Raw genomic sequence first — 25,475 nt, 5'->3', positions numbered from 1 at the left:
GCGTGGGTTTCCTCCGGGTGCTCCGGTTTCCCCCACAGTCCAAAGACATGCAGGTTAGGTTAACTGGTGACTCTAAATTGAGCGTAGGTGTGAATGTGAGTGTGAATGGTTGTCTGTGTCTATGTGTCAGCCCTGTGATGACCAGGCGACTTGTCCAGGGTGTACCCCGCCTTTCACCCGTAGTCAGCTGGGATAGGCTCCAGCTTGCCTGCGACCCTGTAGAAGGATAAAGCGGCTAGAGATAATGAGATGAGATGAATATGCTCTTGCAGGTTGGAAGGCAAGTTTTTGTAGGCCTTGATGTGGTTTGTTTTAGGCGAACAAAGCAAACCTTTAAAACAAAATGAATCTTTAATCCTTTCAGGAAACTGAAACATGGGTTCTAGGTATGGCCATGAGTGCGTGCATTCTCCAGAAGAACCGCCTCTTTCCATTCTGCCATCAACTGAATGTGTTCAAATAACGCTGCTGAAAAATAAGTGAACTTGATTTTATACAGTCTATGGATGTGACGTGACCCTAGTGATTACTGATCGGCTGTCTCAGTGTCGCCTGCGAAAAAGCCAATCACGTTTTAGAAAAGAAAACAAAAACACATCCACTTTCAAAGCTGCTTCATAGTAACGAGTAACGAGGACCTTGATAGAAATGTAGTGGAGTAAAAAGTACGATATTTGCCTTTCAAATGTAGTGAAGTTAAAGTTAGAAGTTTCCAAAAAAATACTCAAGTAGAGATACTTGAAAAGCATACTTAAGTACAGTACTCAAGTAAATGTACTTTGTTACTGTCCACCTTTGGATTTTTAAAATTATTTTCAAATAAATGTGCAACTTCTAAAGCAGGGGTCACCTGATTTACAAATTTGTTCACCATCTCTATTGTATTCGTCATTTTGTTGATTTCACCAGTTAATATTACAAACATCACTCTACCTATGAAGGTGGAATCTGTGTGCTAACATTTTGAAATGGGCGGCACGGTGGTGTAGCGGTTAGCGCTGTCGCCTCACAACAAGAACGTTCTGGGTTTGAGCCCAGTGGCCGCCGAGGGCCTTTCTGTGTGGAGTTTGCATGTTCTCCCTGTGTCTGCGTGGGTTTCCTCCGGGTGCTCCGGTTTCCCCCACAGTCCAAAGACATGCAGGTTAGGTTAACTGGTGACTCTAAATTGACTGTAGGTGTGAACATGAATGGTTGTTTGTCTCTGTGTCAACCCTAGACCCCGAAGCCGCCGCCAGGCGCCGCTAAAACCGCCATTTAGAATTTGAGCCGCCGCCAGCCAATAATTTTGTAAGCCAATTTGAGCCGCTATATAATAAAATTTGGCTGAGCCACTAAGAATTGTGTACATCAAATAATGGGTTTATCCACATCATGAGCTACAAGAAAAGTGACACAAACATGATCAACTGTACACACTAGTAGTAACACAATAGAGACATATAGGCATACACTGTAGAGATTTAGAACTGATATCACAGCACAGAGAGCCACCACAAGCTTGCCGTTGTGACTACCTGTCTGGCTTCCCGCCCCTCACACCGTTACCACGATACACTGGGGAACCCGGGAACCCACCCAGAGCATCAATCGACTCCGATATCGACGAGATGGCTGCATTCTTTGCCGCTGCTGAGGGAAAGTGTAAAGGTATTTTTGTTTGTTTGTTTCACATACTTCGAGATTGATAAAAAAAAAGTACTCCACCACTCTACTTTCATCATAGTAAGATAGCTGCCAGTCCTTCACTGGTCATTGCTAGTGAGAGTAGATAGCTAGATGCCTTCTTCGAACAATCCAGATTAGCTTATTATTAGCATTGAACTACAATCTTGCTAGATTTATATTTACAATGAAGTAAGAGACCAGGGGACCTGTGGTAATTTGCTATTTATTCCCCCCATTTGTTTGATCCGTTCGCCCGGATATATGCCACACAGTGACGTCCATTAATTAAGCGGGACTCCCTCAGAGACACTCTTTCATGATTCATACTTTGCAGTCTGACCACAGCTAGCAATATACTGACCGCTCTGTTTGCCTGGTAGGCAAGGCAGACAGAACATTAGTGAACTTGGCGGTCGGAGATAATTTAGAGCGAATCCGTCGCCGTACACTGCACAGAATAAAGTCTACTAGGGCCTACTATCATTTTAAAGAGGGGTTTAAAATGTTTTCGTTTGAGAGGTGGAAATGTGTTATGAAGCAGCCGTTAGCTATGCTAGCTTTCTGGATCTTTGCGTGTAGCGCCGGTGGCAATGTTGCGAATTCCAGGACGATGCTGCCACCAGCTATATTCGCCTCTGGTTGGCTAGAATGCCTCTATTCGGACTGGCTTTCATTTGACACCGCTGCGCTGACTAACATTTTTCGGTCGGTCTGGAAGACGAGAAGACATCTGGAAGACATCGGTGTCATGCATTCGTCATTCAAAGAGAAATAATTGGGTGAAATTTGACAATCTTTGTGAAACATCACTAAGGCAACATGTAAACGAGGTGCACTACAGGTTTATCCTGATTTGCTTGAGACTGAATGAGCCTCTGAGAAATATTGGCTTTCATTTGACAGTCATCACGCTTAAGGCTTTAAGCTACCTCGATACGAATTTTTGGAGCCTGTTTAATGCCGTTTATGCCAACAACGTCCCAAAGTAGTCAAGTTATGATGTTTAAGGATTGTCACATTTTCACCCTGATATTTCTCTTTGAAATGGCAAATGCATGACACCGATGTCTTCCCACTTCTCAATAAGTGCGTCTTCAAAACAGACCGAACTCGGTTTCAAAAACAGTCAGTCCGCGGTGTTAAACAATATAATCAATAAATGCTATCATAAATACACCATTTGTTGTAGTACAATCAGTTTTTTAACCAAACTGTGTTGTGGAAATAGCCTATGTATCTGTGTAACCAGTACACTGCATCTTATAATCAATTGAACATAGACCATAGGCGTGAAGAAACAGTATCAGCCATTTGTAGCCATAAACATTTTGGTGGCTGCAGCAGCCATTAAGGTTTTGGCTGAGTCAGCTAGCCAGCCAATAATTTCATCAGCCAGCCATTATCCTGAAAACAAACGGCTTCGGGGTCTAGTCAACCCTGTGATGACCTGGTAACTTGTACAGGGTACACCTCTCACCTATAGTCAGCTGGGATAGGCTCCAGCTTGCCCACGACCCTGAACAGGATAAGCGGTTATGGATAATGGATGGATATTATCCATCCATGATAGAGTTTTGAGCCTTTTCCAGCCAATAAAATGCTGATTTTATTTTAAAAAAATGCAATTTTATCAACAACAGTATTTCATGGTCAGCTCTACATCAGCATCGGTCTTGGAAGGTTCAAGATTATTTTAACCAGTAGATAGAGTTTTATGCCATTTTCAGCAAATAAAATGTTTCATTTTTATTTTAAAAAATGATAATGTTGTCAAACACCAGTGTTTCATGGTCAGCTTGACGTCGGCATTGGCCTTGCAAGGTTCAGGAAGATTTTACCTAATAGAGTTTTGGACCATTTTCAGCCAAATAAGTGCTGTTTTTTTATTTAAATTTTTTTTTTCCAATTTTTAACACCAACATTGATGTGTTTCATGTCTGGCTCGACATCAGCATCAGCCTTGCAAGGTTCAATATTATTTTAACCAGTGGATCAAGCTGAGACATTTTCCGCCAATAAAATGTTGAATTTTTATTTTTTTTTTTAAATATGGTAATTTTGTCAATATTAACACCAGCACTGAGGTGTTTCATGGTCAGCTCTACATCAGTATCGGCCTTGCAAGGTTCAAGATGAGTTTAACCAGTAGATAGAGTTTTGAGCCATTTTTGGCCAATAAAATGCAGATTTTTTTTTCTTTAAAAGCATGGTAATTGTGTCAATTTTGTCACCAGCACTGAGGTGTTTCATGGTCAGCTCTACATCAGCTGATGTAGAGACTTGGAAGGTTCAGGATTATTTTAGATTAGATTCACTTTATTGATCCCACATCGGGGAAATTCACATGTTACAGTAGCAAGAAAATGTCATACAGATAACAAATAAAAACTGAAATAAAAATTAGACAAATGAAAGATTAAATACAGAGGGCTATTTGCATTATCTACCTTGAAAAGTATAGAAATATTGCCTTGTTGAAAGGCTCGGAAAAAAAATTGCACATTACAGGTAGACTCTGTGTAATATATCATCTCATTATCTCTAGCCGCTTTATCCTGTTCTACAGGGTCGCAGGCAAGCTGGAGCCTATCCCAGCTGACTACGGGTGAAAGGCGGGGTACACCCTGGACAAGTCGCCAGGTCATCACAGGGCTGACACATAGACACAGACAACCATTCACACTCACATTCACACCTACGGTCAATTTAGAGTCACCAGTTAACCTAACCTGCATGTCTTTGGACTGTGGGGGAAACCGGAGCACCCGGAGGAAACCCACGCGGACACGGGGAGAACATGCAAACTCCACACAGAAAGGCCCTCGCCGGCCACGGGGCTCGAACCCAGGACCTTCTTGCTGTGAGGCAACAGCACTAACCACTACACCACCGTGCCGCCATATATATATATATATATATATATATATATATATATATATATATTTTTTTTTTGTGTGTGTGTGTGTGTGTGTGTGTGTGTGTGTGTGTGTGTGTGTGTAGTACATCTATAATGGTATAGTACTGGGTAAAAGTGTGAACACTGCAGTAGATATCACTGACCATGCATCCTTGTGGTCATGCCACAGGTGGCTGGTCCTAGTGTCAGGTTACTATCTTTATTTAGAAACCATGCTGCTCCTGCAAAGATATAGACATATGTAGTCTTTGACTTGCTGTGAAGTTCTATGTAGTTCTCATTAGACCGGGGCTTTTAACATAAATTTTTGTTGCTGGAAACAATAACATAATCTAGGCTCACCTGTGATACAGCCTGAATATACAGTCACAGCTATAACAACTGTAGGAGATGGAACAAGCTGACAGTCATGGTAAGGACAATCCTGCAGTCACCGTATGTTGTGGTTGAAGTTAAACTCTGCTTTAAATGGGGAAAAAAGCCTTGATGTGAAGCTTACATTTAAAACTGACTCATTGAACAAGTGCTATAGTGCATGTGTGAGATAAATATCAAATATCAATAATCAAAGAAAGAAAAAGTCAATGATCCTTTGCTTTAAAATAAAAATGCATCAACAATCTCAGGTACCCTTTGGACATTATACGGTATATACACACAGATACATATATCTGCTATATATACTGTACAAGGGTGCTTCAAAAAGTTCTCGTCCTCACCCAGAAAACATCACAGGAGAAAGATTGTTCTTGCATTATTTTTCTACAAAGCCTCCTTTAACTTCAGCGCACTTGGTCCACCGATGTTCAAGCTTCACTATCCTTTCATGAAAGGTCACATCCTGAGCCTCCAGATCCTCCTCAACAGCATGGATGACTTCATCATCACTGTGAAAATGGCGACCACACAAGTGGGATTTCAGTTTGGGAAACTGATAGAAGTCAGACGATGGCAGGTCGGGTGAGTAAGATGGACGGTGCAACAGTTCAAAGCCACCGCTGGCTGATTCTGCCCCTGCCACCTGTGCTGTGTGGACAAGTGCATCGTCCTGGAGCAACATCACGCAGCTCGAAGCTTTCTTTCATCTCCTCATCTCATCTCATTATCTCTAGCCGCTTTATCCTTCTACAGGGTCGCAGGCAAGCTGGAGCCTATCCCAGCTGACTACGGGTGAAAGGCGGGGTACACCCTGGACAAGTCGCCAGGTCATCACAGGGCTGACACATAGACACAGACAACCATTCACACTCACATTCACACCTACGGTTAATTTAGAGTCACCAGTTAACCTAACCTGCATGTCTTTGGACTGTGGGGGAAACCGGAGCACCCGGAGGAAACCCACGTGGACACGGGGAGAACATGCAAACTCCGCACAGAAAGGCCCTCGCCGGCCACGGGGCTCGAACCCGGACCTTCTTGCTGTGAGGCGACAGCGCTAACCACTACACCACCGTGCCGCCCTTTCTTTCATCTCCTTTTTTCTTTAATTGCTTCCTTCAATTGAGTTTTTCTGGACAGTGATAGAAAACTTTATAGTATACAGTTATGCCCCAAAATGGGAGTTATGCCCCTTGTTTCTGGGTGAGAACTTTTTGAAGTACCTTTGTACACTGTCAAAAATAAGGGTACAGTAGGAGTCCATTTCTGTCACCCAAGGTATAGTATATACTAATGTACCCCCTCGGACTGATTACTGGACCTCCTCAGGGTAACTATGTGTCCCTTTTTAGGACCAAAAAGCTACATATATGCCCCTAAGAAGTCTATAAAGGGCACAAATAAGTAATTTAGAGGGTCCTGCCCCAGTGACAAGCTGTTGTACTCCTAAAGGTACAATAATGTTCTTTATTTTATATTCTGTTAGTTGTTTCAGGGTTTCATTAATTTGTGCTCGCAGCACTGGCACAAATTGTTATGCTCATTTAGGATCTTTCTACTTTCTTCTTCTTCTTCTTAACATTTTAGGACACTATTTCTCCCTCAGTTTTCAACCAGTCATCACCACATTTCACATGAAGAATACCTCCAAGCTGAGTTAAGTTGCTATGACTTTCGGTGCTGATCTAGATCACTGAACTGGAATGATCTATGAAAAACAGGTCTTTTTCCTGACTAAGTGTCAATCTCTATCTCTTACCATTCTGGATCTATAGGGCACGGTGAGCCCACGTCCCAGTCTGTAAGTATCAGACTGCAGGCGCTTATAGATGTATGTGCAGGGGAGAGCAGGGAATGCAGACTGGCAAACAAATCCAAAGCACTAGATGAAATTGAAGTCGAGCGACAGGCAGGGGTCGATTGATTGGCAGACAGAGTACTAAGGGCTAAACTAAAGAGTAACGAGAAAATAATGCAGGTCGAGAACCCAATAAGGCAGGCAGACTAACAAGGCTTGGTATGACAGGTAAAACACTGAACAATACTTCGCATCAAGTGAGTGTGGGAGAGGTGTTTATATAGCATGGGCTGATTAACCAGGAAATGAGTGACAGGTGTAATTAATAGACAGGTGACTGAGGGTGCTGTGATTCTTGGGTGTTGTAGTTCAGATCAGCCATGTTTGAAGTCTGACTGGAAGTGGTGCTCTCTATCACATTACTGACAGTAAGAGCTAGTGCAAATCACTGTGACTTTAGTTACAGCCTCTGTCTAGTTATTATTATTATTATTATTGTTATTGGCCCTGTGATGACCTGGCGACTTGTCCAGGGTGTACCCCGCCTTTCGCCCGTAGTCAGCTGGGATAGGCTCCAGCTTGCCTGTGACCCTGTAGAACAGGATAAAGCGGTTAGAGACGATGAGATGAGATTATTATTATTATTATTATTATTATTATTATTATTATTATTATCCTAACATTTTTTTTACAATGCTATTTCTCCCTCAGTTTTCAACCAATCACCAAATTTCACCTGAAGAATACCTCTGGGCTGAATTAAATTGCTATGACTTTTGGTGCTGATCTGGATCACTGATCTGGAATGATCTATAAAAAATGGCATTTTTTTCAATCACTTCTAACTCTGTCAATATTCATGATTTTTTTTCAATCTAGTTTTTTTAGGGGGGTTATTTTGTTCAGGGCAGCAGGGCACAACTTTTCCTTGACCTTCAATTAACAAAGGTCAGCTAGCCCAAATTACCATGACTTTCGTCACAGTCTCTGTCTAGTTCTTTTTTTTTTTTCAATAATCAGGAAAAGTATAAGAACTCACCTAAGATATTCACTGACTTTTTTTTAAATAATAAAGACAATCTTTATTTCATAAAAAATAATAAACTTCAAACAACTATAATATAACTGTACAAAATGATTTCTACTAATTGTTCAAGTTACACACAATTTGGGCTGATATCGTAAAAAAAAAAAAAACCCTGCAATAATATATAACAAGTATGATAAATTAAATATGATAAGAACTAAACTAAGGGATATAGATTAAATGGATAAAAATATATATAAATAAAAACTAAAACTAAAAGAATATAAATTGAGCACTTTAAAATGTTCTAATCAATTGCGGTGACTGACGTTTCTACATCAAAGTCAACGTCTTTCACATTCAAATTAGTTCTTCTTATAGTTCTTGAACCTCTCAAACACATTCACTTACATAAAATGCAATACTGCATCATGGTGAGAGTTATTTATTTATTTTTATTGGACGCACCCATCCCATTTTCTCCATCTTTAGAGCAATGTTCGGGTTTTTGAATAGCACACAATCTTCAGTAATCATCAGTAATTACTTTTTTTTTCTACTTTAATATTGAAGAAGCTGTTTTAGGCTGTTATTGGGAGGATGACAATTTGCTGTTTTTCAATTTCAAGAAGAGAAATGCAAGTGTGAACATCTCTCTCTCTCTCTCTCTCTCTCTCTCTCTCTCTCTCTCTCTCTCTCTCTCTTAACACTGCAGGAAAAAGCAGGTGTAATGGGGGATGGACGACACTTCACCTGGCGAGTTACTTTGGCCAGAAAGATATTGTTGAAGAGCTGTTAAAGGTGAGAGACATGATGTGAAACTGTGAAACAGTGAATGGTACTGGATTGTTATTTATTACGACTGTGTGTTTGAAGAGTGGAGTGGAGGTGGACATGCAGAATGATGTTGGGGACACGGCTCTACACGTTGCTGCCCTCTGTGGAAGAAAGGTGGGTCTCTCTCTGTCTCTCTCTCTCTCTCTCTCTCTTCACCCCTAAATCCCCTGAATCACTTTTTGTTCCCAGGAGGTTGTTCTGCTGCTGTTACGGTACGGTGCATGTGCCACGCTACTCAACGGATGCTCTCAGACCCCCAGGGATATCACCGACGATGATGAAGTCATTACTATGCTTGAAGGTTGGGATCTCATTATAGTGGCCTAGATTTCTTTGAGAGTTGGCGTCTGCTACTTATCCGTTCCTGATGTTTTTTCCGCTCCAGCTGCAGAAAGAAGAGAAGCCAGGAAGATGGAGGAGAGACTTTTGGATGCAGCAAGAGATGGAGATTGTAGTACTGTTGCTCTGTTGGTGAGTTCTGGTTGTCTGATAATGGATAATATGAAAGATATCAGTTCTTAGCCCTGTCTACGAAATAGCTCAGCAAGAGCAGACCTCCAGACGTTAACTGCAAGGACTCGCATGGGGATACGGCGTTACACATCGCAGCCTGCAGGGGGCATCAGGAGTGTGTGGATGTCCTGGTTAAGAGTGGAGCCAGCTTCAGTGCGATGAACAAAAACGGTATGCAGGAACAAATTTATAAAGGTTAAAAATATGCATTAACGGGGAAAAAAAAACACTTCTACTTCCCTTGGTGCAATAATCTTTTTTTTTTTAGATTATACATAGAGGATAAAAAAATCAGGTTGACATAAGTGCACTTAGTTTACATTTGATGTTAAATTTTATCATAATGTTAACATCATGATGTTAATTTTATCATCTGATATCATGCAGATACAAATCAAGAGCTTCAGTTCTTTAATGTTCGCTCACTTCAAACATCAGAACGGGAAAAATTGTGATCTCACAGTGAAGTGTGACTTTCTTTCACTGTGGCATGGGTATTGGTTTGAGCCAGATGGACTGGTTTGGGTATTTCAGAAACTGGTGAGGTTTCTCCTGGGGTTTTCACGCACAACAGTCTCTAGAGGTTACAGAGAATGGTGCGCAAAACAAAAAACATTGAGTGAGTGAAGGACAGCTCTGTGGGTGGAAACAAACGTCTTGTTGATAACAGAGTCCCTTGCAGGGTCTGCACTTCCCTGGCAGTCTCCTGTCCCAGTATTAACCAGCTCTTGAGGCACATGGTGCAGCTCCAATCTCTGTTTCTATAGCCCTTAGCCTCTCACTTATTATATAGCTAAGGTTACAGTGGGGGGCTGGTCCTCTTGTAACCATGAGAGTTTGACTCCCTACGTATTGCATAATGCCTTGCCAGATGGCAGTAGGTACCATTTTTATGATGGTCTTTGGTATGACCCGACCCTCCAGGTCAAGAGGTGGATATGCTAACCACTAGGCCAGCTCGTAATTGTTAATAAGAGAGGTCAGAGGAAAATGGCCAGACTGGTTCAAGCTGCCAGGAAGGATATAGTAACTCATAGCAACTCTTTACAACCGTGGTGAGCAGAAAAGCATCTCAGCATGCAACAGCAGAACACCACATTGGGTTTCAGTCCTACAGACAAGAACAGGAGTCTTAGAATCAAAAACAAGTTCCTATTAAAGTGCCTGGTGAGTATATTTTAAAAAAAGAAACCTAAAGCCCTGTGCACATGGGCGATTTTCCGTTGCTTGGTCATGCAACTTTTTGACGCAACCAAAAAATTGCTTCATGTGCAGATATTTGCGACAGGAATTTTTTGTTACTTGCAACAGATCACAGGCATCAAACATGCTTGATATTCTGCGACAAAAAATGCCAGTCGCTGACTTGTTGCAGAGATATCGCCATGTGTGCATGTCTTTGTGATAACGAAGCGATCACCTCCAAAGGCTAAGCCAATCCCCACTCACGAATAGTCACGTAATTTCCACGTGATTTGCATCCCCCTTCCCAAATCGCCCACTGGTCGCAGATAACGTGCACACGCAGCTACCCGAGAAGGTTAACTTGCGTCCAAAAATCGCGAGACGCTTGCGATAGAAATCGCCCATGTGCACAGGTCTTAAAATGCACAAGAAGGAAAATGCTGCTTAATCATTCTATGCAAAGAATGCTGGGAAGCAACTTTGACAGAACTGCATAGTAGATGCGCCAAATAAATGTTTTAAACAAAAAAACAAACAAAAAGTCCTGCAGAGCACGATACTTGCGAAAATCACAAAGAAATAGAAGTTATGGCCGATTAGGTGTTTTTACAAGATTTGATCTTCATGACCTTGACCTTTGACCTTGACCCACCAACAACTAATGATGTCTTTGTGTGACCCTAGTGAGTTGTCATGTGCATTTTGGTGAAGATTGGTCAAGAAATAACGATGCTAGAGCACCAACAAACAAATGGACAGATCAACATACAGTGGTGCGTGAAAGTTTGTGAACCTTTGAGAATTTTCTATATTTCTGCATAAATATGACCTAAAACATCATCAGATTTTCACACAAGTCCTAAAAGTAGATAAAGAGAACCCAGTTAAACAAATGAGACAAAAATATTATACTTGGTCATTTATTTATTGAGGAAAATGATCCAATATTACATATCTGTGAGTGGCAAAAGTATGTGAACCTCTAGGATTAGCAGTTAATTTGAAGGTGAAATTAGAGTCAGATGTTTTCAATCAATGGGATGACAATCAGGTGTGAGTGGGCACCCTGTTTTATTTAAAGAACAGGGATCTATCAAAGTCTGATCTTCACAACCCATGTTTGTGGAAGTGTATCATGGCACAAACAAAGGAGATTTCTGAGGACCTCAGAAAAAGCATTGTTGATGCTCATCAGGCTGGAAAAGGTTACAAAACCATCTCTAAAGAGTTTGGACTTCACCAATCCACAGTCATACAGATTGTGTACAAATGGAAGAAATTCAAAACCACTGTTACCCTCCCCAGGAGAGGTCGACCAACAAAGATCACTCCAAGAGCAAAGCGTGTAATAGTCGGCAAGGTCACAAAGGACCCCAGGGTAACTTCTAAGCAACTGAAGGCCTCCCTCACATTGGCTAATGTTAATGTTCATGAGTCCACCATCAGGAGAACACTGAGCAACGATGGTGTGCAATGGCAGGGTTGCAAGGAGAAAGCCATTGCTCTCCAAAAAGAACATTGCTGCTTGTCTGCAGTTTGCTAAAGATCACGTGGACAAGCCAGATGGCTATTGGAAAAATGTTTTGTGGACGGATGAGACCAAAATAGAACTTTTTGGTTGAAATGAGAAGCGTTATGTTTGGAGAAAGGAAAACACTGCATTCCAGCATAAGAACCTTATCCCATCTGTGAAACATGGTGGTGGTAGTATCATGGTTCAGGTCTGTTTTGCTGCATCTGGGCCAGGACGGCTTGCCATCATTGATGGAACAATGAATTCTGAATTATACCAGTGAATTCTAAAGGAAAATGTCAGGACATCTGTCCATGAACTGAATCTCAAGAGAAGGTGGGTCATGCAGCAAGACAACTAAGCACACAAGTCGTTCTGCCAAAGAATGGTTAAAGAAGAATAAAGTTAATGTTTTGGAATGGCCAAGTCAAAGTCCTGACCTTAATCCAATGGAAATGTTGTGGAAGGACCTGAAGCGAGCAGTTCATGTGAGGAAACCCACCAACATCCCAGAGTTGAAGCTGCTCTGTACAGAGGAATGGGCTAAAATTCCTCCAAGCCGGTGTGCAGGACTGATCAACAGTTACCGGAAACGTTTAGTTGCAGTTATTGCTGCACAAGGGGGTCACACCAGATACTGAAAGCAAAGGTTCACATACTTTTGCCACTCAGAGATATGTAATATTGGATCATTTTCCTCAATAAATAAATGACCAAGTATAATATTTTTGTCTCATTTGTTTAACTGGGTTCTCTTTATCTACTTTTAGGACTTATGTGAAAATCTGATGATGTTTTAGGTCATATTTATGCAGAAATATAGAAAATTCTAAAGGGTTCACAAACTTCCAAGCACCACTGTACTTGCAAAAATCTCCGATTTTTGCAAGTAACAAACAAATAAATATGTGTGATCATTCATGTAAATATTATGATGATTATTTAAGTTTTTTTGATGACTTTACACTTCTCAGTAACACATGCAAAAGAGAGGACTGTTTATCGCTGCTATAACATACGCCATTAAAGGAATGAACTTGTTTCACTGCTATTCCACAAGAGTACATTATCTTTTAAAGGAAGTAAAGGGAAAAGATTTGACGTGTCGTTCTTTGTACATTGTCAAATTGCTGCAGAGGGTAAGTTGGTTGAATAAAACACTTCAGGATGTGCTGTTATTTGAAAATAATCAGCTTCATCGTGGTAACAGTAACGCTTCACTTCATCACACCATGTAAAGTGTTTTATTCCTTATGTACACTACCGTTCAAAAGTTTGGGGTCACTTTGGAATGTCCTTATTTTTGAAAGAAAAGCACGGTTCTTTTCAATGAAGATTACTTTAAACTAATCAGAAATCCACTCTATACATTGCTAATGTGGTAAATGACTATTCTAGCTGCAAATGTCTGGTTTTTGGTGCAATATCTCCATAGGTGTATAGAGGCCCATTTCCAGCAACTCTCACTCCAGTGTTCTAATGGTACAATGTGTTTGCTCATTGCCTCAGAAGGCTAATGGAGGATTAGAAAACCCTTGTACAATCATGTTAGCACAGCTGAAAACAGTTTAGCTCTTTAGAGAAGCTATAAAACTGACCTTCCTTTGAGCAGATTGAGTTTCTGGAGCATCACATTTGTGGGGTCGATTAAATGCTCAAAATGGCCAGAAAAATGTCTTGACTATATTTTCTATTCATTTTACAACTTATGGTGGTAAATAAAAGTGTGACTTTTCATGGAAAACACAAAATTGTCTGGGTGACCCCAAACTTTTGAACGGTAGTGTATCTCTCTTAACTTGGACAGTCAAGGTTTCTGTGTGGATTCTGGATTCTGTTTCTCTGTGCTGTTCTGCAGGCCAGTCCGTGTTCGACATTGCCAAAGATGAGCAAATGAGATTGTTTCTGGAGAAATGTCAAGAAAATGTATGTGTGCGCTATGTCTGTTTGCCTGATGCGTATTTAATGCTATCTCACAAATGCACCAAGTTTTTGATGAATAAATAAATAAATAAATAAATAAATAAATAACCATGCTGTTTATTTTTTCTCCCCTAAAGACTACATGTATTACAGCTAGAAAGTTTGAAGGACTCCTGTGGAAGGTGAGAACTGATACTTTTACTGAATGTAGATATACTGAACGTAGCATAAAGCAAGCATGAATTATCCTGGAGAAATAAATATCCAGTCATATGAAACATCTCACTCATCCCAGTCACAACCACAAGATGGCGCCCAAGAGTTTCATCTCCTTCTCAGACCTTTCTGAAAATCTCAGGCCACTTTTATGGACACATAAAGCCATGGATAAATTCCAGAACTGTACTGCAAACTCAGTCTTGGGGCGGGGTAAATTTTTGCAGTTTGTCTTAACTTTTTTCCTACAGAAGTCTGATTTTCTGAGCTGGAACTCCCATTGGGTTGTTCTGGAGAATGGGACTATGAGCTGGTACTGTAACCAGTAAGTACTTTCATTTTGTCAACAATTTATTAGTATAATTATTTGATGAAACCTTTTTTTTGTTTGTTTAATTTGTAAGTCAACTTGTAATCCGGGTGGCACGGTGGTGTAGTGGTTAGCGCTGTCACCTCACAGCAAGAAGGTCTGGGTTCGAGCCCCGTGGCCGGCGAGGGCCTTTCTGTGCGGAGTTTGCATGTTCTCCCCGTGTCCGCGTGGGTTTCCTCCAGGTGCTCCGGTTTCCCCCACAGTCCAAAGACATGCAGGTTAGGTTAACTGGTGACTCTAAATTGACCGTAGGTGTGAATGTGAGTGTGAATGGTTGTCTGTGTCTATGTGTCAGCCCTGTGATGACCTGGCGACTTGTCCAGGGTGTACCCCGCCTTTCGCCCGTAGTCAGCTGGGATAGGCTCCAGCTTGCCTGCGACCCTGTAGAACAGGATAAAGCGGCTAGAGATAATGAGATGAGAACTTGTAATCCATAACAAGTGAGATGAAGGCAATAGTGGCCACAAGGGGGAAACAAATGATCAACTATTATTATTTGATGCAAAAATGTGCTCATTTTGAGACTCAAAATCCAGAATCAAAATTTTGTCACTACTCCGGATCATTTAACTTCCTCTTAAAATAACCAATAAAGTACAACCATCATTCTATCTGTGTATGCACATATATAAAATGTATCACATGTGCAATTTTTTAAACAAAGAGAAGAGAAAAAAGACAGAAAGTGATCGAGCCGTCCACAAGAAGCAGCCACACCTAATCATTAAAACATTTGAACTGAATTGATTCAGGGTTGAATTGAATTTACACCCGTTGGATTGTATTTGAATCAGACTTGAACTGGCTCAGAGTTGAACTGAACAAGGGGTGAACTGAATTTTGATTGAATTAAATCAGAGTTGAACTGACTCTGAGTTGAATCAAATGATGGTTGAACTGTATCATAGTTAAACTGAATCAGGGTTGAATTAACCCAGAGCTAAATCGAATCAGGGTTGAACTGAATCAGGGTTCAGCTGAATCAAGGTGCAATTGAATCAGGGTTTAATGGAACCAGAATTAAACTGAATCATGGTCCTAGAGTGTTTATACTGTTTATATTGTTTGTTTGTTTTTTCAATTATTCTATTTTTATTTCTATTTATTGTATTGGCTGTTTGCACCGTGGGTCAGAGAGGACTGAAATTTCATCTGTGCTGTATGTCGAGCATGTATAGCATATTTGACAATAAAGTTGACTTGATTTGAACCAGGGCTCAGTTGAATCAGGCTTCAATTGAATCAGGGTTTAATGGAATCAGGCTTTAATTGAATCAGGGTTGAATTGAATCAGAGTTAAATTGACTCAGAGCTAAATTAGCCAAGAGTTGAACTGAATCAGGGTTGAACTGATCAGGGTTCAGTTGAATCAAGGTGCAATTGAATCAGGGTTGAACTGAATCAGGGTAATTTGGATCAGACTTCAATTGAATCAGAGTTAAATTGACTCAGAGCTGAATTAGCCAATAGCTGAATTGAATCAGGGTTGAACTGAATCAGGGTGCAATTGAATCAGGGTTTAATTGAACCAGGGTTGAACTGAATCAAGGTTAATTTGGATCAGACTTCAACTGAATCAGGGTTGAACTGAATCAGGGGTGAATTGAATCAATGTGTAATTGAATCAGGGCTGAACTGAATCAGGACTTAATTGAATCAATGTTTAATTGAATCAGGGTTGAATTGAATCAGAGTTAAATTGACTCAAAGCTCAATTAGCCAAAAGCTGAATTGAATCAAGGGTTGAACTGAATCAGGGTGCAATTGAATCACTGTTTAATTGATCCAGGGTTGAACTGAATCAGGGTTAATTTGGATCAGACTTCAACTGAATCAGGCTTTAATTGATTCAGGGTTGAACTGAATCAGGGTTTAGTTGAATCAGGGTGCAAATGAATCAGGATTGAACTGGATCAGGGTTCATTTGAATCAGGGTGTAATTGAATCAGGGTGTAATTGAACCAGGATTGAACTGAATCAGGGTTAATTTGGTTCAGACTTCAACTGAATCAGGGTTGAACTGAATCAGGGTTTAATTGAATCAGGGTTGAATTGAATCAGAGTTAAATTGACTCAAAGCTGAATTAGCCATGAACTGAATCGAATCAGGGTTGAACTGAATCAGGGTTTAACTGAACCAGGGTTGAACTGAATCTGGGTTAATTTGGATCAGACTTCAACTGAATCAGGCTTTAATTGAATCAGGGTTTAATTGAACCAGGGTTGAACTGAATCTGGGTTCATTTGAATCAGGGTTTAATGAAATCAGGGATGAAGTGAATCAGGGATGAACTGAATCTGGGTTTAACTGAATCAGATTCAAGTTGATTCAGGACTGAATTTTTGCACTAGCTTGCTTGAAAGCAAACTGTGAACATGCGCTGCATTTATATCTACCCGACCAAATAAGACAAGTGAACACACCAGGATTTGATTTAAATGAACTAAATACCACATATATAGTGCACAACGTTATGTTAATAAGCTGTTAATAAACTGAGAAATATGTTTATTCTTTGAAGACATCCAGATCCCTAGAACATTTTTACCTATATTACAATGTTATTTCAATCTCTCTTTCCTTCTCTCTGTTCATGTTGTGTTTGTCCGTCGTGTCTGCAGGTCCGATGCAGTATGTGGAGATCGTCGGCAGGGCTGTAAGCCTCTTATGAAGGCTAAATGTGTGGTAAGTGCTCTAAGAACATAATAGCTCAGCAGTGCATGTGTTCAAACTTTACACTGGTCCATCAGTACCTGTGGTCTGAACCCGAGACCCCTATGAGTCCACTACAAAGACATGTTTTATTTCAGCAAATGTAACACTGAAAATAAGGTCATGTGAAGGTTTTCTTTTCTCTTTCTCTCAGTAGTCCAGTTATTACCCCAAAATCCCACACCCAATGACTGCAAATGTCAGACAATGAATGCAAATTTATAGAAAAAATGGCCCAAATGCACCAGTAATGTTTGGGTCACTTAATACATTTTGGTTGGGTTTGAATCTACATTTAGATTTCTGGGAAGCTGTGCTGTGACAAAGTCTGTTGTGATATTCAAATAAAAGTGAATCAGGTTTAAATGTAATCCACTCAGGGTTGGCTTGAACCATGGTTGAATTAAAACAAAGCTCAACTTAATTGGAGGTTAATTGAATCTGAGTTGGATTGGATTGAATTGAATCAGGGTCAAAATAAATTGAATTGAATCAGAGTTGAATTGAATTAGGTTCGAACTAAACAAGAGCTGAAATGAATTCTATCAGACTTTAATTGAATCAGTTTAATTGCATCAGGGTTTAAATCAATTACATTGAATCAGAGTTGATTTGGATTAGGCTTGAATTAAATTATTGCACTGAAACAGGGTTGAATTTAATCAACGTTTAATTGAATTGAATCAGAGTTTAATTGACTCAGGGTTTAATTCAAATGATTCAGAGATAAACTGAACCAGGCTTGTATTGAATCATGGTTGAATTGAACTGAATCAGTGTTGAATTGAATCAAGGTTGAATTTACTTCAATCAGTTTAATTGACTCAGGGTCGAATTCAAATGATTCAGAGATAAACTGAACCAGGCTTGTATTGATTCATGGTTGAATTGAATTGATCCAGTGTTGAATTGAATGATGGTTGAATTGAATCAGGCAGTGAAAACGATGAAGCCAGGCAAAGCCCCTGGGCCCTCGGGTGTGGTAGCAGAGATGCTTATGGCATCTCTTGAAGCCAATTGCCCTATCCTGTGTAAACTAGCTAATGCTATTATAGCCGAGAGAAAGATACCGGATGACTGGACAGAGAGCTACATCATCAACTTGTATAAAGGGAAGGGTGACGCCTTGGAGAGAGGTAACTACAGAGGCTTGAAGCTTACTGGTCACTGCCTGAAGGTCATAGAGAGTCATGGAAAAGATCATCTGTGATTGTGTAGACATTGATGAGATGCAGTTTGGTTTTGTGAGTGGGAGGGGAACGTGTGATGCCATCTTCATCTTAAGGCAGTTGCAAGAGAAGTTCCTTGCCAAAGAAAGGAATGTCTACTTTGCCTTTATTGACCTTGAAAAGGCCTTTGACTGTGTACCACATCGTGTTCTGTGGTGGGCAATGAGACGGCTAGGTGTGCCTGAGTGGCTTGTTGCTGTAGTTCTGTCTATGTATGTGAAAGCCAAGAGTAGAGTTCGCATTAACAATTCTTTCAGTGAAGACTTTGATATTCAAGTTGGCATTCACCAAGGCTCCGTTTTAAGTCCACTGTTGTTCATCATTGTTATGGAGGCTTTATCCCGTGATTTTTGTGCTGGCTGTCCTTGGGAGTTACTATACGCTGATGACCTTGTTGTTGTCTCAGACTATCTAGATGGTCTGCTGGAAAAGTTGAAGTTCTGGAAGACTGGGCTCAAGGCAAAAGGGCTACAGGTAAATATGACAAAGACCAAGCTAATGATTTCTGGCACTAAGTTAGGATTCTGGCAAGCACCCATGTGGTGTCTGTTGGAAAGGTGTGAGGGCAAATTATATTTTCTGCTGTGATTGCAAGCATAAAAAATGCTCTGGCATCTCTGGCAGACTCACTCCTGACCCTGACTTCAGATGCAGTCGTTGCCCTGGTACTGCCAGCTCTATTGATGGTAGACCATTCAGCCATGTTATCGCAGACGACCACAAACTAGAGGTGGTTGACTCCTTTTGTGACCTAGGAGACTCAATATCAGCAGGAGGTGGTTGTGAAGATGCCACCATCACTTGGGTCCGAATTGCTTGGGGGAAATTCTGTGAGCTACTTCCCATCTTGACAAGCAAAAGCCTTTCTCTAAAGACCTGGGGCTCCGTTTACAACTCTTGTGTACGGAACACAATGCTCTATGCCAGTGAATGCTAGCCTATGAAGAAGGCTGACCTGTATTGTATAGAAAGGAATGAGCGCTCCATGCTTAGATAGGTATGCAGTGTGTGGGGAGACACCAACATTTCAACTTCCTCCCTGCTAGGAAAGCTCCACCTCGCTGATACCAACACAGTAAGACGCTTGAAGTGGTATGGACATGTTCACCGCAGTGCTGCTTGGATTTCCAGGGTTGTTGATCTTGATGTGTGTGGGCCAAAACCTAGGGGCCGGCCCCCAAAACTTGGTTAGAAGGTGCCAATGGAAGGCTGCCGTGAAACGTCTAACCTGCCCAGAGGTGGAATCATGACATGAAACTGGATAGCAGCAGCAACAGTTTAATTGACTCAGGTTGAATTAAAATTAATCATAGATAAAATGAACCAGGCTTGTACCGAATAATGGTTGAATTGAATTGATCAGTGTTGAATCAAATCCCATTTGAAATATAACTGAATCAGAGTTTAATAGACTCAGGGTTGAATTAAAATGAATCAGATAAAAATGAACCAGGCTTGTATTGAATCATATTTGAATTGAATTGAACCAGTGTTGAATTGAATCAAGGTTAAATTTAATAGAATCAGTTTAATTGACTCAGGATTCAAATAAAATGAAACTGATAAAATGAACCAGGCTTGTACTGAATCATGGTTAATTTGAATTGATCAGTGTTGAATCGAATCACATCCATCCATCCATCCATCCATCCATCCATCCATTATCTGTAGCCACTTATCCTGTTCTACAGGGTTGCAGGCAAGCTGGAGCCTATCCCAGCTAACTATGGGCGAGAGGCGGGGTACACCCTGGACCAGTGAATCGAATCACATTTGAAATATAATTGAATCATAGTTTAATAGACTCAGGGTTGAATTCAAATGAATCAGAGATAAAATGAACCAGGCTTGTACTGAATCATGGTATTGAATTGAATCGGTGTTGAATTGCCTTAAGGTTGAATTTAATTGAATCAGAGTTTAATTGACTCAGAGTTGAATTCAAATGAAGTAGTGATAAACTGAACCAGGCTTGGATTGAATCATGGTTGAACTGAATTGAATCAGTGTTGAATTGACTTAAGGTTGAATTTAATTAAATCAGAGTTTAATTGACTCAGGGTTGAGTTAAAATGAATCGGAGATAAACTGAACCAGGCTTTTATTGAATAAGTGTTGAATTGAATTGAACCAGTGTTGAATTGACTTAAGGTTGAATTTAATTGAATCAGTTTAATTGACTCAGGGTTCAATTAAAATGAATCTGAGATAAAATGAATCAGGCTTGTACTGAATCATGGTTGATTTGAATTGATCAGTTCTGAATCAAATCACATTTGAAATATAATTGAATCAGCATTTATTTGACTCAGGGTTGAATTCAAATGAATCAGTGATAAACTGAACCAGGCTTGTATTGATTCATGGTTGAGTTGAATTGAATCAAGGTTGGCTTTAATTTAATCAGATTTTAATTGACTCAGAGTTGAATTCAAATGAATCAGAGATAAATTGAACCAGGCTTGGATTGAATCATGGTTGAACAGGATCAGTGTTGAATTGAATTGCATGAGAGTTGAACTGAATCAGGATTGATTTGCGGCAAACTGGACTAGCCTGCTTGGTAGTCGACTGTGATCATGTGCTATGTTAACACCTCCCCAACCAAATAACAGGAGTAAACACACCAGGGTTTGAGTTACATCGACTAAATAAATAAACTAAATCCTGCATATATTAAAGTAACCTAATACAGTAACGTAACCGGAAATAAAATCTTCTGCAAACATGGAGAGAGAGAGAGAGAATGTGTTTTTAGCATTAATAAAATTCAACATTAATAAAATGATTTAATATATTGCCGTAACTGTCTTAACTTATTGTTTATGCTTTACTATCTTAGTTTCTACCTTATACACATATACATGCAAATAAAATGGTGTTTTATTTTACAGGTAAAAGCCTGGGATAAATACTTTTTCACACTCAAGTGCTGTGATGGCAGCGTGCATCACTTTAAAGTGTCCTCAAGATGCACTGAGCCAGAAGTCACCAGGAAAGTGAGTCATTCGGGGATTTGTGTGGGATTGCTTCAGTGTTTAGCTCTGATGTCTTATGTAGTCTTTTGTGAAGATCTTTTGGCACAGGGAAAGAAAAAGGGGCGGTGCTAAAAGCATTACATATTCAAATCAAGTCACAGGGACTTGTATAACCCAAGAAGAAGAATAAATACATATAGTATATATAAAAACACTTAACAAAGAAAAAGTTTTCTGTAACAAGATTTTATTTAACCTTTACTAAAGGAGTCTCAATTGTCAGTGTTTTGTAACAGTTTTCCACCATGGGAAAGTCCTCCTGACCAGAGAGTCTGGTGAGAGAATGACTGTTTATAGCTGCTAGAATGTCAATGATGTAACTGTAACTGGATAAAAACTATGATGCATCATTCTTAAATAAATAAATATGCAATTGTTAGTGTTGGGAAAGTTCTGTGATATGAGAAGCATATAAACACTTATAATACCAACAGTAGCACATTCCCACGTTTTATTTTACCGTACTACCCCAATTCTAAAAAAGTTGGGACACTGTGTAAAACATAAATAACAAGTCTTGTCAGGCAAAACAAACCTCGCCCAGTCGCACTTATGATGAATATGAAGGAAGATATCGGGAATAAAAAAGATTTTGACCTTTTTGGTGACCTTGACCTTGATTTTGACCTTGTGTGTGAACATATTTGGCCCATAGACATCCTAATACATAGACGGAGCATCCAATGTAAATTCTAAAAGCGCTGACGAGACGCGGGGCCGCCATCTTGGAGTGGTGATCCGCTGCACTCAGTGTAATACTAAATACATTAGATATGAACAGCTTAACGTTTTTCTATCGGCCACAACCACCAATCTGTTGCAAATAAAATGCGGTTTTAACAATCTAAATCCATTATAATGATTCAAATGTGTGTATGTTTTCTTTAAATAGATTGTTAAGAACATATCAAAGGGGAAATTAATCTAGTCAGTGAATTTATAAGAGCCTTTTACATCCTTCAACACAATCTGACCCCCCCTTCAGCAAAGCTGATGTATTCAGGTTGAGTGGGGCACTTTGTTTGGTATGTAGGACAATGTGTGATGACCATATATTGACCACAAACATTTTTTGTCTTGTTTTAAAGCATATCAAAACATTTATTTATAACAAATTAATGTCAAACATAAAAAATATAACAATGTAGTAAATAAATAAACTAGTAAATAAATAAAAAAGGTAGTATATGAATAAACATTTAATAACAATATATATATTAGCATACAACATTAAAACACCACTCGTGAAACCACTACCTGATGACGATTTAAGTCTCTTAGCTCCTTCTCAGCTCTGGTAATATACTATTTAAAAAAACAACAACAAATAGTACAGTAATGTTAAATCTTACTTGTGAAAAGTAATCCCCCTGCTTCTGTTTGAAACGGTTCGCTCGTTTGAGCAGGAGTACGCTGAGCACCAGCCTGGCAGCTTGGCTCTTGTCTTCTTCAGTCGTGCAGTAATAGATGGTACTTTTTTTTTTTATTATTTCCCAAAACATTCAAAATACAAACAAATAGAGCACCATATATATACAGATCCAAAACATCAAAATAGTAAAACACACACATAGCAATAAAGTAAAAAATATGAACAAGAAAGGGGTTACTTAACTATCTTTACATATGTTAATCGAGGAAATCAAAGTCATCCAAAAAAGATATAAAATAACCAACATCCTTATTTTCAACTAACTTTAAAGATTTGGCAAAAAGCTTGAGGTCATTCTTCCAGTGTAACATAAGGTTTAGTTTTAAATAAAACGACATTTGTGAATAAAATGTTTACCTAAAAGTAGTAAATTATTAATACCATATTCAATTTTGTTATTATTTAAAAACACTCCAAATTTAATTTCTTTAATGGATAAAGGGGCAAACTGAATCCCCCTAGACTAATAGACGGTACCTTGATATCTCGCGCTTTCTCACCACTCCAAGATGGCGACCGTATTTCTCGCGTCAGAACAGCCAACTCTCCGTCTATGTATTAGGATGTCTATGATTTGGCCAATGAACATGGTTCTGATTCTGATTCTCATTCGCACCCTGTACTGCTCTCAGCCAATCAGAATACACCATACTGCTCTCAGCCAATCAGAATACACCATATTGCTCTCAGCCAATCAGAACACATCTGAATGAATATGAAGGAAGATATTGCGAAAAAACAATTTTGACCTTTCTGGTGACCTTGACCGGATGACCCTCAAAATGTTGGAGGTTCTATTTGAGACCAATGCCCATCTATCCTAAAAGTTTCATGAAGATTGGTCCAGCCGTTTTCCCGTAACATCATTAACAAAAAAAAAGAAACAAACAAACAAACAAACAAACAAACAAACCCCACCGAAAACAATACCTCGCCCCCTGGGCCCTGTACTACGAAGCGGGTTTTCTGGCTTACCAGGGTAACTTCGAGAGTAACTTGATCACGTGCAGCGTAACTTCCCGATTAACCCATACTACGAAAGTTGGCTATGTTCAAACCGAGGTATGCTGCCATGGCAACTTACGCTGCATCTCAAACCTGCTCATCTTAGGTTATGTTCTTGGTTAACCCGAGGTTTCCGATTAACCACACCCTTTTTAAACACCACCTCTCCACCGACATTTCCTCTAGAGACAATGCCAGCGTACCTGGATGACCCGTGCGATATCGGAGCGCAGATTAGAGATGGGATTTATGGCTCTTTGATGGGATCCGCATCTTTGTGATCCGTTCTTTGAAAAGAGCCGTTCAAAAGACTGGCTCATTTGGCTCTTTTTAAATATTTATTCAGTTTTAAGAAGACAGCGTCTAAAGAAGCCAGATCCCTCTGCTTAGACAGTGACATCAATATTTCTGGACATACCTTTTATATAAAGCAACCTAGACTTACATTATTGTAACCCCTAAACGCTCATAAATAACCATTAAAAAACAATGAGGGCTTCAATGAATGTCCATGCAGAACGGCTTTTCTGTAAAAAAAAAAAAGAACCCACTCAAGAACATAGTTACCAAGAACGCAATAATATTTTATAGAAAAACACTTGTTTTACAAAAATATTTAAGTCTGAGATACAAAATAGATACAACTACAATAAATATAACACAAGAACTAGTTATCACACAAGAACATTTTAATAGAAAAAAAACAAACTTTCTATATTAAAAATATTGAAATTGTAACAAAAATAGATACAACTAAACAGTCAGATAAATAGATAAAGTTATAACAAGAACACGATTATTTTAATAGGAAAAAACAAACTATTAATGCAAAAAATATATTATTATTAGAAAAATAGATACAACTAGACAAACAGATAAATAAATAAAATACACCAAAATAGAACAAACAAAATGACGATAGAATAAATTAAATGAACGTCCGTGCAAAGTAGTTTTCCCACAATATTATCATTAATATCACACAACAACATTATAAACTATATACAAAACAATTTGAACTATTAGGCAAACAGATAAAACTTGAATAAATAAAAGGCAAATGAATGCTTGTTTGCACGCACACACACACCATTATGAATGATGTTTTTATATTTCATTTTCACCTGTTGCCAGGTGCGTTTGGCACTGCTGTTGCCTCTGAAATGTTCACAGGACATACACCAACTTAGTCAAAGGGACTGAACAGTCAGTCATCCTAATTCATGTGACTCTATGCACATATCAGCTTAAGTAGGCTACTCCATGAATTTACCATACCAAATTTTATTCAGGATTTTTCGGACATTAAACAAGCTATATATGACTGGGGCCACGTCGAAGGACCATTTTCTGTGACTTGTGATTGATCATGAAGCTTTCTCTCATCCTATACTTCTGTTCTGGAACATGTAGAAGGGAGAATGTACTTGCGCATTTACCCGATCGGCAATTCGTTGCCAACATGCTTGCCGCTCCTTATTGGCAGCCGCTGTGTTAGATTTTGCTCTTAATGTTGTTTTGAACTCCTCGTAGCTTTGCATTATGACAGCGCATTCTTCCTCCGTGAAGTACGGCGACCGTGCCATTGTGAACAGTGGGGATTTGTGCTGATAACCTCCCCTTTAACGTGAACGCGCATTAACCCTGATTAGGTTAACACAGGTTCAACAAATCAACTTCATAACTGGCGTCGTAGTACCGTTTAACCCCAAA

General features: G+C 39.5%; 1 protein-coding gene across 1 annotated transcript in view; it reads left to right on the top strand.

The window, feature by feature from the left end:
• The first annotated feature begins 4,939 nt into the window (after window positions 1–4,939).
• LOC132885668 (oxysterol-binding protein-related protein 1-like) overlaps window positions 4,940–25,475 on the top strand; it is a 139,302-nt gene continuing 118,766 nt past the window's right edge. Inside the window, exons 1-11 of the mRNA XM_060920317.1 lie at window positions 4,940–4,994; window positions 8,504–8,589; window positions 8,665–8,739; window positions 8,815–8,926; window positions 9,011–9,096; window positions 9,165–9,309; window positions 13,695–13,762; window positions 13,897–13,941; window positions 14,227–14,300; window positions 16,968–17,031; window positions 21,182–21,286. Coding sequence (XP_060776300.1) covers window positions 4,973–4,994; window positions 8,504–8,589; window positions 8,665–8,739; window positions 8,815–8,926; window positions 9,011–9,096; window positions 9,165–9,309; window positions 13,695–13,762; window positions 13,897–13,941; window positions 14,227–14,300; window positions 16,968–17,031; window positions 21,182–21,286 — 882 coding nt within the window. The 5' untranslated portion in view covers window positions 4,940–4,972. The remainder of the gene's footprint in view (window positions 4,995–8,503; window positions 8,590–8,664; window positions 8,740–8,814; window positions 8,927–9,010; window positions 9,097–9,164; window positions 9,310–13,694; window positions 13,763–13,896; window positions 13,942–14,226; window positions 14,301–16,967; window positions 17,032–21,181; window positions 21,287–25,475) is intronic.

This window comes from Neoarius graeffei, chromosome 1 (assembly GCF_027579695.1).
Source record: "Neoarius graeffei isolate fNeoGra1 chromosome 1, fNeoGra1.pri, whole genome shotgun sequence".
NCBI lineage: Eukaryota > Metazoa > Chordata > Actinopteri > Siluriformes > Ariidae > Neoarius > Neoarius graeffei.
Note: the sequence above shows the minus strand (reverse complement) of the source record. Positions and strands in the feature narration are given on the sequence as shown.